Raw genomic sequence first — 18,172 nt, forward strand, 5'->3', positions numbered from 1 at the left:
AGTTCTGAGGTTGGGGGGTTTGTTTTTGGGCTCCAGCCTTCCTGTGTGGAGTTTACATGTTCTCCCCGTGCTTGTGTGGCCTTTCTCTGGTTTCCTCCCACATTGCAATAACATGCACATAAGGTAGTTTGAAGACTCTAAATTGTCCTTAGGTGTGAATGGTTGTTTGTGTATTTGTGCTCTGCATTTGTTCTGGCGACCAGTCCAGGCTATACACCACCTCTCTCCCAAAATCAGCTGGAATAGGCTCCAGCAGAAAGGTTGTCTCCAAGTTCCTACTTCACAGTGGTGATCTGTGATCATCCACCCATGGGGGTCCGCTTGCAGTTCTCTATAAATTTATATATTTTTCATGCTCCGATCTTCCTCACTCCAGAGAGTCAATTTCTGCTTCCTCAATGTCAAAAACTAAGTACCCTGATCAGCTGCGCTGAATCTAAAGGAAATTAGGAGAGCCACTCCCATTTACTGGGAAACAAGCCATCTGTGTTCACTCCCACAGCGGCGCAAACACCCTGTTGGAATGTTTTGCAGGACTCGAAGGCATAAGCCCAATTAATAATTTACAAAACAACTACTTACTCAATGCATGTTCGTTTTATCTTCAAGAAGGTATCCATTGTAAATAAAGACTCACACAAGTGGATTTAATTTACTCATCTGTTTTCTTTTCCATCTCTGAAGTTCAGGAATCATACAATGATCACATCTGGGCAGTTTTTCCATCCTCACGAGTGCTCTCACCTGAGACGGGCAAGGGCAGAAAAGGGTCACGGTCTAACATGCAGCACTCACATTTATACTGTCTTCAAAATCTAAACATAATGTGGGCTGGTCTCCTCCCTGGCTGGCCCTGTCTGTATGGCTGATCCTCTCCAGATTGGTCAGATCAGGGCACACTGACTCAAACACTTTTAACTGATTATGCGATGTGCATAAATGTGTCATAGCCATATTGTTTTTTGGTTAACCTGTTGGCTAATATGAAACCATTCATATCGATTTAGATCCTTCAACCCATACCTGCGCCTGTCTACGAAAACACAAAAAGGAAAGAAAACTCTACCCGTGCACACAGTTAGGCTGAGCTTTGCGCTAGACTTGCGCTGGGCATGAAATAGGTCCACTAGACTTATTTTTGCGATTGAGGTCATCACCAGTCCCTGTAACGGTTAATTCACCTGACTTCTGTACGGTCAGTATGGGTTCAATTATCACTCAGTGGCGGTGTGTAGGTGAGGATGAAAGGTTCAAGGTTGTCTGTCCTTATATGCGCCTTGTGATTGACTGGTTTCCAGGATATAATCTGCCTTTTTCCCAAAGTCTGGATTATGCCATGGTGTCTTGCGAACAGGGTAAACAGTATAGAAAATGCACGGATGGATGGGATTGAATGCCATCTTGCATGTAAATTCATTAAATATTTCTTTCCTGAAAAAGTGCCCTTTCAAATTATTAGTCGCATTAATTGATGTTTTATAATGATATTCACAATAGTTGACATAAAATCCAGTCATTTAATGGTAGATGCCGGCATCGTTGTTTGAAAAGTCTTCTTGCAGAAATAAGGTAGCAAATGGAAGGACAGACAATTCTGAGTTGTGACTCACTGCACTGTAGGCTAGAGGAAGGTCACTCGCTTTCTTCCTTCTGGGCATCAGGCTTGAAAATGAAGTGACAGACCCACAGAGGCTGATAAGTAAATACAGTTTTAATGGCCTACGAATGGCTGGTGGAGATCTGCACAAGCCTCGAGGTGGGCAAGGCACAGAGGGCGACAGGGTATTCCACAGCAGTTATTATTAATGCTATCATAGATCAGATAGTCCAAGAGAGGAGAATAAAAGGTTGTGATGAATCTGGGCCTCCTGTCCCCAGCTGACATGAGGAAAAGCTACTCTGGCTGGTTAAGGTCATGGATGAAGGATACCTCCCCAAAAGACTTATGGAATGATTCATTAGACTCAATACAAAGAACAGGAGGAGTGTATGGCCCGGGGGATTACTGAAAGTCATAGGGTGAGATACAGCAACTGCAAAAAGGAATCTTCAATTAACCTTATGCAGTGTTTTGTTCATACATCTAAATATGTGATGCAGTATCGTGTTCTATCTAGACATACATTCAAATAATATCATATATTTATGTATGTATATATCCATCCATCCATTATCTATACCGCTTCTCCTCACAAGGGTCGCGGGCGTGCTGGAGCCTATCCCAGCTGTCTTTGGGCAGTGGGCGGGGGACACCCTGAATTGGTTGCCAGCCAATTGCAGGGCACACAGAGACAAACATCCGCACTCACAATCACACCTAGGGGCAATTTGCTTTTTTGTTTTTTAATTTAGCTTTAACAGAGAGCAAGTTACAATTCAATTTGCTATAAAGCAAAAAACCTTCCCTGTTATAAAATCACAAAATGGAATAAATTGATGTGATTGTTTGTCTCTGTGTGCCCTGCAATTGGCTGGCAACCAATTGGGGTTGTCCCCCGCCTACTGCCCGAAGACAGCTGGGTTAGGCTCCAGCACGGCCGCGACGCTTGTGAGGATAAGCGGTATGGATATATATATATATATATATGTGTATATATATATATATATATATATATATATATATATATATATATATATATATATATATATATATATATATATATATATATATATATATATATATATATGTGTGTATATATATATATATATATATATATATATATATATATGTGTATATATATATATATATATATATATATATATATATATATATATATATATATATATATATATATATATATATATATATATATATATACATACACATTAAAATGGGTACTCTGTATCAGTAGCCATTCACCACCAGGTGCTATTGACATGCAATTTTCAGCAGATGTTGGAAACAACCCAAGTAATTCATAAATCCAAAGATAGCAGAACAAATATGATCAGAAATTAAGTTGTGTGTAATAATGTGAAATAATACACATAACATTTATTTAATAGTTTGTACAAAAGCCTTTTTTTACAATGACAGCTTCAAGACGCCTCGTGTGAGAAGAAACTAGACGCATGCATTGCTCTGGTGTGATTTAGGCCCATTCCTCCAAACAAACAATCTTCAAATCTTGAAGCCTCTGTAGGGTTCTTTTATGGAGCTTGAGTTTCAGTTCTTTCCACAGATTTTCAATTGGATTCAAGTCAGGTGATTGGTTGGGCCATTAGAACAGCTTTTTATTTTTTTTTCTTTGAAATCAATTGAAAGTTTCCTTGGCAGAATGCTTTGGATCATTATCCTGCTGGAATTTCCACCCTCATTTCATTTGCATCATCCTCATAGATGGCAGCAGTCTTTTGTCAATAATGTCTCGGCACATTTGCCCATTAATCTTTCCTTCAATAATGTGATATTTACCTGTACCATTTGCTGAAAAACAGCCCCACACAATCATGTTCCCAAGCCGAATGTCACTGTTGGTATGTTATTTTCAGAGCTGGGCAGTCCGTCCCTGGGCCGGACCGGTCGGACCCTCTGGCCTGGCCGGATGCCTAATGTGGGGGCGTTGGCCGATGAAATTTAAGAAATGGCTGGACTAAGCATGGCCGGAAGTGGATTTTAGTCCGGCCCACTAATCGGCCCTCATGCGCGTGACGTGGCCGCGAGCCGGCCAAATTTAATCTCAGCCTACTCAGTCAAAGGCTTCTTTTTAGGCTTCTTTCTACTCCCGCGTCGGCGCGAGCGACAACTGCTGTTATAGGGATCGTGGTATAGCACAAACACACAAAAACAAACATTACGCTAGGCTGCGCGCAGCACCGACTCAAGGATGACACTGCCACATCAAAGTGGAGTTCATGCACTACTTCTGGCGTTCCTTACTTCCGGAAATACGCCATAGCAAACCTTCTGTGTATAGTGGTTTGCTGGTATGCTTTTATTTTGAAGGCCGGGAAGGAGGGGAAGTGGGGTAACTTGTTGACTGCGACTTCTGGCCGTCTGTTGAACCCAAATAATTATACAATACGACAAAACCAACACCGGGCTCGCAATGGAAGTAAGAACACGTAGTTGGGTAACTAGTAAAGTATTGTGGCGCATTTTGAAGCGTGTTTGAAGCGTGTCCACAGCGGGTTTGAATAGTAAATTAGCCAGCTAATGATCCTTAAAAAGCCTCTGCCGTTAGCGTCCCTCCCGCAGCGACGTCATTCACGATTTCATTCATGTCAATAGCACCTTCGGAAGTATATTTAGTGATAAAAATGGTTACATGTTAAATACTTATATCAGCCGCTGTATGTGAACAACTACAATGCACTGCTCGGGAAGTTTGGGGAGACCCCCATTAACATTGATGGCTGCGCAATGCACCGTTCTCCTGAATTTCACAAAACATGCCTTGGAAATCTTGCCTTGACATCTGCCTCCTTCTCTCCCTGTTTGTCAAAGATGTTGCCCAAGTATGTAAAAATGAAGGACTCTATTTCAAGAGGAGTAGCATCAAGTCTCATTGATTCGACTTGTATTTATCCTCATGGTTTTGGATTTTCCCTTCAAGTAAGCCTAAAAAGGCTAAATTCAGATGCAATATCTGCCACTGTTTTCCTTTTTTTAAAGCCTGCAAACTGGGGATTATTGTGGATTCCATCAGTCATTCCCACCCCACATCATATTCATCACCAAGTCAGACTTCTTTCATCTGAAATATTTTTTCTGACTCCACCCATCACTTACTGATCACTTCTCTCGGGCTTTTGCAAGGTCCTGGAGTGGCTCCAGTAGGTCCAAAACTCCGCTGCCAGAGTTATCACTCGCTCAAAGTCCTGGCAGCTCATCACCTCTTCCCTCATACGCCTCAGTCTTCAAAGTTCTCAGCCTATACTGTAAATCCCTCCACACCTAGGCTTAGCACCATACCAACCTCCTCTATCCGACACCCTTTCACTGATGCTGTGCTCATCTGATGCTGGCTTGCCTGCTCTCCATTCCAAGCACCAAATTTAACATGTTTGGTGACAGTGCCACCGGCCCCATGCACTTCTAAAATCTGTGATTCTGCTTCCCTATAGAGGTCATTTAAAACCTCCTCAAGCAGCATATTTTCAACAAATCAAAACATATGTAATCATTAGAAATTTTACCAAAAAAGAAACATGCGCTAAAGTAAGGACGTAAAGGTATTTTTGTGCATTCTTACCTGAATGGCATTTCATTCTTTGGGTCGAGGTCCAAGGCAAGAGAGCTTCTAAGTCATCACAGACTTCAGAGCTGTTTCCGAACATCAAAGTCTTCAGTCAGCCTTCCGATCTAAATGCCACGTCTACTCACACACAATCTACTTGATGTCATACTTTCATGTTGCACCTCTCGAAGAGCATACATGCTTTGTCTGGGTCCTTCTCGGACAGGTGATGGATGTTGTGTGTGTTTTTACAGCAGCCAACACCTCAGTAATTTGGCCTGCAAAATGTAATTTCCATATGGAGAGCCTCAAGGAGTTCAGACATTTTTTTTAATGACTTGCAGTTACAGAAGATGTAACCTAAGCCACTAGGGCACTGCATGTTCCTCTATTTGCTTTCCAGCTGTTCAGTGGACCTCAGTATGGCCTGGGTTTCAAGGGATTTATTCGAGTGTCAGAAAAAACGACTTTTGGATTGGCCCACCAGCTCACCATTAAAATGAGCAAGGGGACTCTTCTCCATCAACACTTTATGCCACCCCCACTTCTAATGCTTTTTGCAGAATGTTTCCAGCATCAAATTGCACACATCTTGGCAGAAGCAAATGCCTGTTTTTCCTGAAACTAATGAAAACTCACCAAACACATGTGTTAAAAGTAAGGTCGGAAGAAGAGGCTCTGTGAGTCTGATCTCATATAGTTGTAATTTATAAGAAGTACTAGCATCCATCCATCCATCCATCCATCCATCCATCCATCCATCCATCCATCCATCCATCCATCCATCCATCCATCCATCGTCTATATTGCTTATGCTCACTTAGGTATTAAGTGCAATGACGATGACTGGATTTCTATAATACTGTGTACATTGCACCCCTTATAATTCTAAATCTTAAATGATCAGTAGTCTTCTGAGCAGTCTCACAGTTCATATTGCAGGAGAAAGACCAGATAAAAAATAGAAAATAGACTCAGTAATTGGAAAAAGCATAAATGAATGAGTTGGCTGTTGGTGACTCATCTAATCTGATATTTCTGTTATGACTGCTTTTGTCATCTTCCATTATCCTTTTCGCATCAAAACAACAATTCGGTACACTGTTAAAAGATTATAATATTCCCACAAAGTCGCTATGTGGATTTCACCACTGCTCACTTTAGAGGCCACTGAGTTGGCTTTTTCACAAGATTCCAAATGAAAACAATTATTGCTAGATTTTGTGATAAAAAATGTTTGGGCCGGGGCTACAATAGAACATTTAATCCTATGCATTATGATTACTAAATTGAATACTGATCTTTCAAGTAAACCAGCGTGTATTGCAAGCTGTGACTTTCTCTCTTTCACAGAGGTCTAATCTGTTGACTTCATCACCTCTTTGTAATGATAAGCACGATGTTATCAGCCATAACGCCTGAACGCCACTTAGATTGTCAGTTGAGTAGTCACAGCACAAGGGGTCGCTAGTACCCTCCAAGAAGTGCACGTTCATCCCCTTGGCGGGACAAGTTTGCAATTTCCTCTTCAAAGAGACAAAGGGTCATCGTACAACATCACAAATGGGTCAACATGATTAAATTACTACAGGAGACATTTCTGTGTCCAACACTGTATTTGAATTCAATGCGATGCGCGAGTACGTCATTATTGTATGGAAGACCTAATGTGTGCGTGTGTGAGTGGGTGTGCGTGCGTGCGTGTGTGTGCGTGCGCGCGCGCGCGCGTGCATATTTGTATTTGTTTTGCGGAGAGCTCGCCCCCCTGCTGTGTGTCAGTACAACTTACTATCGCCGCTATTGGCTTCCTTCTTTCTCTTTTCCCGACGTGTGTTGGTGGCTGGAGCCAATAACCTGCCTACACACGCACGCTGCACACGCACGACGTTGTATTGAAGTCGGACTTTCGTAGAATATTTGAGGCACCTGATGCCAAAGTGGGTTGGAAGCAGCAGCTGAATTCATCTTTGCGTCGCGTACAGAGGGAGCAGCTGGAGTTCTCATTCGGACTTGGAAGCTTTCATGGGAGCGGTGTGATGTGTGGTGTTAGGACTTGAACTGTTCTTTTTTGGGGGGGGAATTGTTTTTTTTCCGGCAGCCTTCAGGAAGCTTTTACCACGCCGAAGACGAAGTGATGCTCTGAGGAGACGCCATTCTACACATTTCTCACCTTTTGCTTCTTTGGGACACGTCACCGTGAGCTAAGATTCCAAGACAATATTTAATCCATTTTATTTTTTCGACATGATTGAAAGAGGCCCAAAGTTCTCTCCAACAAAGTCACCTTATATAAAGGTTTATTTTAGAACTGTTTTGTTTAGCATTTGTGCGTAACTGGAACAGGTTTGCAGCATCTTTTCTTTTTTTCCCTTTAAAAGAAAGATGCAGCAATTGCACTTTTCCCTTTAAAATTAAGAACTTTTGCCTTGATTTTGTTGTGGGATGAGTTCCCCTCACATCACTCCAAGAAACATGTTGCATATCCTTGTGCCGCTGTCTGTGGTGTCACTTTTGAGAGGTAAGGACAATTTCAATCTTTATTTTACCCCCACTGTCTTTAGTTATACACTTTCCACATATGACTTATTAAATTTGTCAAAGAAACAAGGGGCGAATGGTAGTGATTGTGACATTCTACCCATGCAGATTCGCCCCAATTAGGTGGCCTACAGTGCAGCATCCCATCCGATTTGCACCTGTCTGCCCACAAAAAGCTGTGGAACTATTGTACAAAACATTTGTCTCACGAATATTTCAATTTAACTGTGCTTCTGATATTTAGACAATTTTTAGGCTTTAGTGCATCTACAGTGATTTCTGAACTGTACACATTTTCTTGGAAAATGATACAGAGATGTTGAGGGTTAACAGACCTTCAACTTAAATTAAGCATCAGTGAAGGAGGAAAAAAAAATATTGATGTTGGAGTTTGTCCCAGTGAGGTTCTTGCTGACTATGCAAATTTCAGTTTCATGACCATTGAATGAATCAATTGGTGCACCAAAGGTGGGAGCAATTTTAGACAGGCTGAAACCTGAAGCAGATCTAAGAGTAAATCAAGCCCTGCCATCTGTGAAAAGAGTTTAATCCCACAATTAATTGGAACATATGCTTTCTTCAAAATTGTGACCTTTTTTTTTTTTTTTAAATGTTAACTCCCATTACTGCATATTTGTTTCCAGCAAATTGATTCTAACTGCTAACTCCTAACTGAATGATCCGCTGATTCACATGTGCAAATGCTTTCACACTTATTTACTTTGATAGCCAAAACAAAGTTCAGTTCTTACTTTCAAATTTAGATCCGGCCAATGCTAAATAATCTAACTGCAGCTGACATGTCAAATGTCTTTATCCACCTTGAGAATGCTTCAGTCTTCACAGTTGAAGACTCTGATTTGACAGCTCTAGTATGATGGGGACTGACTCAGTGCGTATTAATGATGTTTGCCATAGTTCAAGGCCTTCTCAGTAGCAATGTAGTATGATCCTAATTGACATGGCGTGCCATAACGCTGCAGGACAACACTTCTCACTAGATAGTGATGAAAATTGATACATTGTCCCGGGAGATAGAGCATCGAATCCATTTGAGAAAAATACCTGCACAGCATCAAGCCACAATTAGGAAGGGCAGTTCTCTGTTATTCCAGTACGATTTTGACAGTTTGTTTGAAAAATGGCACAGTGAATGAGAAAACATTGCACAATAAAATTATGATTGTCCCTTTCTTTTCTCCAAAACATTGGTAGATTAAAAAAAAAGGTCCTCTCTTTGATTTAATAGGAGAATGTTCCAGTGAGTAGACGTGGTGGTATCCCTCAGAGTAATATCCAATCTTGTGTCACTTCGTCTTATCCATAAGCTTAACAAGATCCAAAAAAGGATCAAGAAAGGATATCCGTCATTCGACATCTTTAAGTACTTTGGGCACATCCCATGCTGTCGGCCCTTGCACATCTGGATATGGCTTATCCTTCAGGATTTTTCAGAAGACACCAGCAGTTTATATAGCCGCAGGGACTCTCTCCATGGAAGATGCTTACCCGTAGTCCTCGTAAAAACCACCTCAGTGGTCCTGTACTTCATCGATGGAACAACCCCAAATTCAATTGAGAAAATAAAATTAAATATGATCGATGATGAAATAGTTGACAATTATGTCTGTTTTTATTTTTTTTTTGGGACCAAGTCAGCGAAAACACTTTTTACACATTGCTGACTGAGGACAATCCATAACTATTCACAAATGAGTTTTCCTCTGATATCAATGGACTGGTTATTTTTATTACATGTATCAGTTGTAAACTGAGCATCCCTCCAGCAACCAGTCCAGCCTGCACATTCCTTAGTTCGTAAGAGTCTGTTTTTGTGTCCAAGGGGAATATTTATGTCTTTTATCTTCCATTTCCCAAACCAGATCTTTATGGATGAGCCATCGACACCCACCATTACGGGCCTTCACAATTGCTTCACGATTAAATGTCAATCTGCACACTTTGACTTAATGATTTTGTGAAGCACATTGAGTAGGTGGACACTTAGCTCAATTTCTTGTACTGTCATTATCCCTATCCGTGGAAGTGGGAAGCCTGCATTGTTGCTCTCTATTCATTGAGTCCAATGAGTTCCCTCCCCTTCTTAAATTCATATGTCATCATTATAAAGTCCCATACTATTTCCACTAAATCCATTTGGCCTATGGTAATTGGGTCGTCATTACGACCATGAACTCAATGAATGAATTAATCATAAGGGGGAGGAAATCAGGTAAATCACTGTGTGTTGTGGTTACTAATGTATCTTATGATGTGTTTTTTTTAGAGAGGAATGAGGGTCATTGAAATAATGAAACATGCTTATGCAGTGTTGTGTGCACTCTCATCAGTGACTAGATGTGTCTTAGAAGAGGTCGTCCCAATAAATCTGTCCATGGCTTCTCAGTTGGATTCAACTTGGCATGGTATGAGAAAAGGCAGTACAAAGACTGTGCTTAAAAATCAGATTGCTAGAACATTCCACTTCCCTTCACAGCACACAAATATTTTATTGACATTCTCATACATTAACTTCAATTATTTTATTAATAAGCAAATTACAAGCTTTTTTTGCTGGTGTGGTACCTAGAGTTGCCAACTCCCTGAAAAATAAATAAGGGACACTTCATCTGCAGAGACGGCCAACTTGACTGCTTTCAACATTCCTCGCATGACTTTTTTTTTTTTTTGCGGGTGAAACAATTGTCTAACTATTTAAACATGAGTTGGCGACACGGTGGTAAACTGGTTGGCACATCCACCTAACTGTGCAGAGGGTTCCATGGATGGATGGATGGATGAACACATGAAAAAGTTATTAGCCAGAAATGCATTTTAATACAAACAAAAAAAATTCTTATCAAAATAAGTAGCTCTCAAACAGAAACCCTTCCTGCTTAAAACTGTATAAATTAATATAAAACAATAAATAATAAGTAGAACAGTCGTAGCTTATGAACAGCTTAATGCCGCATTATGTGGAGAGAGCCTATTTTTTCCATTTATATTTCTTCTGCGATCTTGCTGCACCGAGGAGAGGCTTGTCTTTGACTACTGCAGAATAAAACTCTGAGCAAGACATGTCATAGTTGAGGCTCACAATGAGCTCATCTTTGATCAGTTCAGCAGAACATTTGTTTCATACATATATCCACTTAATCTTTATGAAAGAGAAAAATAGTACAACAGTACCTCGACCAATAAGATAAGCGGAATCTGTATCGTCATACTCCTGTATGAATGTGCTGTCAGCTCATTGGTCACAGCGGAGGGATGTCTTAGGACTGGGAACTGTTGTTCATTAAATCCATCGACATTTTACGGACTATTTTTGACTGTCATGATATTACGGAACAAAGTGCGTCCCTTTACAGCTCAATACGGTACTTACATTTCCGATTCCGTTTTACAAGGGATGGTTGGCAACCCTAGTGATACCCAACCTACATTATGTAGCCCATGGTGAGTTGCCTAAACCAAGTTAATGTGATCGTAACTGTAATGATCGGGGCTTTGAAATGTCTGTCGGACAGACATCGGTCATCTGTCCTAAATTTAAAAATCTGACAAGGGGGATTATTTCCTCTGGTCCATCGTACTTTTGGCTTTCTTTAGCCTTGTGTAGTTTGCACAATGTATAACCAACCATCTTAAATATTGAGCAGGCGGCATCTTCAATTAGTTGAGTTCCTTTACAGTTACGGTGCAAACTAGATGTTAACTGAAATGACGGGATGCTTTCTAGTATACTTTCTAGTATAGCTTTCTTTTAATTTCTTTGTATCTTTTTTTGTTGACTGCATGTGCATTTGATAATGAAAATCAAGTTCCATTACTTTAAAAAGCGTTAACTCGGCTAGATTTTGTTTATAATTTGTATTTGTCTGATGCTGCTAATAACATTAATTAACATTAATACTGAAGAAAGTCCAAATAAGCATTTTATTATTGACTCATGTTTATGCTTTCTTTTAGTTTATTTTTGTCTTTTCTTTACTGCATGTCCATTATGTAATAAACATCAAGTTGCATAACTTTAAAACGTGTTAGATTGGATTGATTTTATAATTCGCCTTTGTTTGATGCATCTAATAACATCAATGCTGAAGATAAATGTAATTTAAAAAATACTCCCTATGTTTTTGCTTTCTTTTAGCTTCTTTTTGTCTCATTCATGCATTTGCCTTTAGTAATAAATATAATTTCTTTACAGTGTTAAGTTATGATGCAGTGGATCCTGTAATTTATATCTGCAAGCTTTTATTGTCATATGGTATCTTATTTACATACAGTCATTTTTTTTGTTTGTTTGTTTGTTTTAAGCAAATATCTTGATCCTAGCTATCTGGCTAACTAACCAAGTAAAACAAATCAACCATTATACCAAAGAGAGTGTATTTCCCCTCACAGGCTTTTATATGAGGACGTAAATACGATTCTGCAAAAAGCCGGCTGGATCTTTTATACATGCATTGAGGAAGAAATATATTAAGATACTGTGATGTACATTGGTTAAAAAACAGCATAGGCACATATGTTTTCCATACTCAAAATGATATTTTTGTCATACATCTTAGGAAGTGTGTGCGGTCCTATGTGGACCCTCAGTAGCACTTGATTTTGGCCTCTATGATTTTAGTTGCCCATCCGTGGTCTAAAATACAGTACGTTTGCATTTTGAATGGCACATTGGTACATGGTGTAATTGAAATGCATGTGTATTGTATGTGTGACCCCAAATAGCCTTTAGAGATTCACTAGTGACTTATTCGTGTGATGGTAATAGCCACCTCGGACTATAACCAATAATACAAATTAGTCTGGCACGCTCATATCTAATGAGCTTCCTTTTTCAAAACCAAACATTGAGTATTTCGCTCCCAGTCCAATATTGTGTTTTACAACAAACCACATTTCATATGTACCATGGATGAAATAGTGTGATAGTGATTTCACGAGGGGTATACAAAGCTCTTCGCCAGCACTAATTTATACTGAATGGAAAGCTAAGTCTTATTGAATTGGCCACCTTTCCAAGTCAGCAGCTCGCCGTCCTCACTCTCCAGCGTCGGAAGCTCTCCGGTAGCCAGCCAAAGCCGCAACCCCGAGGCGGGAGCCACAACCATCGAACCGTGGGAGCGTCAAGGCTCTTGGGCTGTGGCTGGAGACATCTCATCCAAATGAATGGACCTGGAGAGCAATGCATGCGCTCGTGAAAATATTTACCACAAGCTTCACTGTTTTACTGATTAGTACAAATGAAATTGTAAATATGGTTAAGTAGTGTTGCTTAAGACATAACTAGATCTGTTTGAATATCAGGAGACAGTGATGCCACGGTCCCCTGTCGGCCTGCCTTTTAGAACCATCTCGGAGGAGGTACTGAAAAGCGGTTTAATTGTAACCGTATGGCCCCAAAAAAAGTCTACTGGAAAAGCAACCAAGCAAGGCCATTCCCGTGTGGAACCGTTAAAATGGAAAAGGGGCTTTAGATTCATGGAGTCATGATATTATCAACGTTTGAAATGTGACTCACTAGCAATTTGGTGCTCAGTAATGTCATCCAAGCTAGGAGGGACCTGCGTTGGCAGACCTTGCATCTCGTCATTGCTTGTTTTGACCCAAAATCTGCTGATGCTGATTCACTTCCGCCGTTCCAGAGGCCTTAAGCACTTTCAGAAAGTGGATGGTCACACCAAGCCAAATGGGAATGACACAAATAGCAATGAAGATTAGTACTTAAGACGAAAATAAGAGGAAATATAACAATAAGACAACATACAGTAGTTTACAGTTTACAGTTACACGTTAACATTGAAGACCTGTTATCAAATAAAATATATAGCATTCCAGCATCTCAACATCCATTAGGACATTTCCTACTGTAGATAGTTAGTTTGCAGAGACACTTGATAATTATTTTAATTATTTATTGTTTTTTTTCTATTTAGAATCATCCTAACAAGATCATTCTGACAAGTCTTGACACATACGTTACATATAATCTCATCAGCCTCAACGGTCCTGGTGTAGCTCATTTGACAGAAAGGCAGATCTTGATGTGGTTTCCTCAAAAGACATGCAAACTGTTCCCTCGCACAAGATAATCGCGAATAAAGCAACCCAAAAGTGATTCTTTGGCCTAGTGAGTAGCTTGTGACTCGTATCGACTGTCTGTTTTCACGCTGCTTCTGTACATTCTCCAAGCAGGCAGTGTCGTGGGGTGAAGAACTTGTAATAAGATATTAGCTGCTGTGGCAACTTCTGATATTCTGACTGGTGTAATCTACTCTTTATGCTCCTTATCCATGATTGCAAATTTTATTTAGTAAGGCAAATTTAGCCTGCAAGAGTGAAGGAACTGAAGCGTTTTTGTTAGCTTAGACTGTCCACATGTTTGACATTTTTAGCAAATTATATTTTCTACAGCCTCCTCTCTGGGATTAACAGAAGTATGATCTATAATGCTTTGACAGAGAGGTAAGAGTGCTAAGTAGGCATGATTCTCTTAGCAATATCCATGCCAAGGACAGGGACCAGAGAAAAGGATAAAGGACATATAAAATTGCTAAGCTTGTCAGTTGCTGTACTTATCTAGTCTTTTCACTGATGGAAGCCAGTGGGGTTTATTTAAAAACTTCTTAATCTGACCTGTCAGAAATCCTGGAAATATGCTCTATGCAGACATGCGGGATATTCCAGAAATATCTAAAACTGGGTTTATGAATCTTGTGATTAGGGGAAACTTATTATGGGTCAGCTACCAAGGTAACTTGACTGTGAGTGTTACAGCCTTAAAAATGAATGTACTTTTACCAATGCTGCATTTGAGTATCACTCCATGTCAAGAGTGTCAGATTACTCAAAAATAGTTTGCTCTCACCTCATGGTAATACATGTGTCCTAAGTATTTGTCATAGTGCAAACACAAAACTGATGTCCATCAGAACGTGTTGTATAGCTCATTGATTTTTATTTGAGTATAAATGCATGACAAAAGTCCTCGTCGTGTGCCGTAGGAACACAAACCCGGATTTATGTTACTCATAACCTAGTCGGTCACAAAAACATGCATCCGTTATCCAAGATGCTTAACCTCACAAGGGTCATGAGCATGCTGGAGCCTATCCCAGCTGTCTATGGGCAGTAGGCGGGGTGCACCCTGAACTGGTTGCCAACCACTCACAGAGCACACAGACAAACAAACATTAACACCTAGGGGCAATTTAGAGCGTTTCATTAACCTATCACGCATGTTTTTGGAATGTGGGAGGAAACCGGAGTACTCGGAGAAAACTCACGCAGACACGGAGCTCAGAATGGAACCCTAAACCTCGGTACTGTGAGGCGCACATGCTACCCTGTCAACCACCGTGCCGCCCACACAAAATCACAACTTTTGTAATACTTAAGGTCACGTTGTGTATATCTGTGGAAGTAAATAATGCAGCACGTTTGTCCAAGATTCATCCAACCCAGAACACCCTCGCAAACAACAATAACAACTTCTAAACCTTTGATTGCAATCCAGATACCAGCAGGGCAACAACAGCATGTTGGTTTTGCAGGGGTCCTTGGCTCAGTTGGTAGTGCGGGGGGACCACAGACCGAAGATTCGGCTGTTTGAATCTTGGTTGTTTTGTTTTGCTGAAAATACAACAAATCCAAGCTGGTTTATGCTTTTTTTTTTTTTTTTTTTTTTTTTTAGCAGGGGAGTTCAGGTGAGGCTTTCAAACTCAAAAACACTTTACCTACTGTCATGCAGGGTGGTGGTAACATCATTCTTTAGGGCTGTTTTTCTCCCAATGGCACTATTGCACTGCACAAAGCTGTACCCTTAAAAATACAACATACAGCTAAGCATGCACATACACAATGTACAGTACCTGTAGATACGTGTCAACAATTCTGATGATGATGTTGATTATGATGATGACGAGAAATTACTGTAGCAGTGCACTGACCTGGAACTGCTAGATCCATGCAGTGACAACACGAATTGGTGGCCCAGCGAACAGGTTTAGCAATGTTTCACTGAGCTGTCGTCACAGCTTCCAATGATTTGATGCCTTGTTTTGTCCTAGTTTGGTGAAATTTAGGGATGGGCGGATTGATACCAAAATATCGATATTCCGATCCAGAGTGCTCAATCTTAAGTATCGATCCTCAAGCTTAAAGGGGAAGGGGCACAGCTTCAGAAAACAGGTCAGCCGTGATTGGTCGTTACCTGAGCCTTGAGTAGTTGTGATGTTATTTTCAGCCGACAGAAGTGACAAAATGCCTGCCCCCAGAGATGGCTAAAAACAAGTGCATTAACTTTTATTCTACAAACGCAATATTGATCAGAATGCCTTGTTTCAACAAGTGGGCTTGCATAGAACATATTCTTGATAAAAATATGTTTCGGTTGACTTCCTCTTTAGGAATCGATATTGCCAATGAATTTATATATACTATAATATATTTATTAATCTATAATTTATAAGGTTGTATTGTCATCCAATCAGAATTTTCCCTATGTGTTGCCAAGGGCAAAGAGGTTTCTGCCTTGGCAGAAACAGACTGCTGGCTCTTGTCTTGCCCACCAGAACTTTGTAAACCCATTTGATTGGATGAAGAACGACCATGAAGGCCCACGTCTCCTAGGCACTGCATGGAGTGCACGCCACTGTTGACAAGATGATATGGAAGAGGTAACAAAATAATTTGAAGTAGTATGGCTCAACTGATGATGTGTGCGCTCCCACTGGTGTGAGCACAGCGGCAGCGCATATGCGGTTGTGTTCACAGCTTCTTGTAAAAGACAAAAACCCAAAGAACACATCACTTTCAGTATCGATATTGGATCGGTATTGCGATATTTGGTCCAGTATTACTTGCTAGCGGATCAAATCCAAAATCACTTGGTATCTCCTATCCTTAGTGAAACTATGTGGGCCACAGCAGTAGCAGCAGCAGACCCGTGCGCCGCCATCTTATATAGCCTCTTCAGCTGACTGTCAATCACAAATCTAACACAGCTATAGGGCTGCATAATTTATCGAAAAAATATTGATATCGCAATATTGGCTCGTGCAATATGCATATCTCAAAGACATGCAATAAGTTTCTTATGGAATTGCCAGCTTTTATCAAAATTTTACCAGTTAAACGCAAACTTAAATGTGCATTGCCATCCAGTAGTTGAACATTATCTAGGATAATTAAAATTGAATTAGCTAAGAATACACTGAGCTTGCTTATTTTCTGCATGAAACAAATGAAATTATTTCATTAGACAACAAACATATCGCATATCGCATATTTTTCCAATATCGTGCAGCCCCACATAGCTGCTGTTAAATGTGTGATATAATGAGTGAGTTGGGGTCTGGGAGTAAAGCGAGCAAGTGTGTGTATGTGGAACGTCTCCTTACTGCCTGCCGCCACGCAAGTTTGATTGAGTGGACGTTTGTTTGAGCTTACAACTATTTCGATTTTTTTATTTGGCGTATTTACGGCTGACAGTAACCATCTCAATTAAAGAGACACTACAATACAATGTTAGATTTGTGATTGCATGAACGAGTTAGGGACTGAGCAGAGCGAGTGAAGTGTGTGTGCAGGCCGAACTTCCACCCTCTGCCACAGAAATGAGATCAAGTAGATAACTAATTTGATTGGGTTTTGTTTTTTGCATGTTTTATGGCTGACAGTAACCATTCATTGTCTCAATTAACAACATACTACAGTAGAATAAATATCACACATACTGTACTCCAGACAGTATTTTTGCACCGAAATGAAAAGCTAATTTTCTGACTCTTCTGCCACTATACGAAGTCATTGTTGTGTAATAATAATAGGTGAATTTGCGAACGTCAATCTGTGAATATGCGGGATCCACTGTATACTTAAAGCTAGGTCCATGCCAGTAAAACAACAAATTCAAATGTTATTAGAGTAAAGAAAATAGGGCTGTTCGATTTTGCCTAATAAGAAAATCACGATTATTTTCTCTCAAACCCGATTTTACGATTACGATTTATTTGTAAAAATGAAAAAATAATGAAAAATGAAGTATTTTGCATGTCTTTTATTTAAACTTAATTTTTCTTTCTTTGAACTCAAAATGCCAGTAAATTTAAGTTCAATGAAAGGGATCAGCTGGCTAAAATGCAGCCTCCTACCAGCCCGACCAGAGAACGGATGATTCAGAATGGTTCAGTTCTATTCCAGGCAATTTTCAAGTTTCAATGGGCTCCTAGCTCACCATCGACCTGGCAAATTCCGTCAGTTGAGCATACGCTCCACTTCACTTCCTCACTCACTCGGCAGTCGGCTCAGATAATCAGCTCCTGCAGCAAACAAGCCCCCATATGTGTCACTTTCTCCTCGGCCAGTGGACAATCGCTTACGCATTTCAGCAATTGGATTGAACGCGCTACTCACGTGACCGCATGACAAACACGGAA

At 40.3% G+C, this 18,172-nt stretch overlaps 1 protein-coding gene across 1 annotated transcript in view; it reads left to right on the forward strand.

Moving 5' to 3' along the window:
• Nucleotides 1-7,021: 7,021 nt before the first annotated feature.
• Nucleotides 7,022-18,172, forward strand: part of LOC147147692 (transmembrane protein 132C) — a 149,491-nt gene continuing 138,340 nt past the window's right edge. Inside the window, exon 1 of the mRNA XM_086031703.1 lies at nt 7,022-7,698. Within this exon, the coding sequence (XP_085887829.1) occupies nt 7,623-7,698 (76 nt within the window). The 5' untranslated portion in view covers nt 7,022-7,622. The remainder of the gene's footprint in view (nt 7,699-18,172) is intronic.

Source organism: Filicampus tigris, chromosome 5, assembly GCF_054856515.1.
Source record: "Filicampus tigris isolate MCC_2025a chromosome 5, RoL_Ftig_1.0, whole genome shotgun sequence".
NCBI lineage: Eukaryota > Metazoa > Chordata > Actinopteri > Syngnathiformes > Syngnathidae > Filicampus > Filicampus tigris.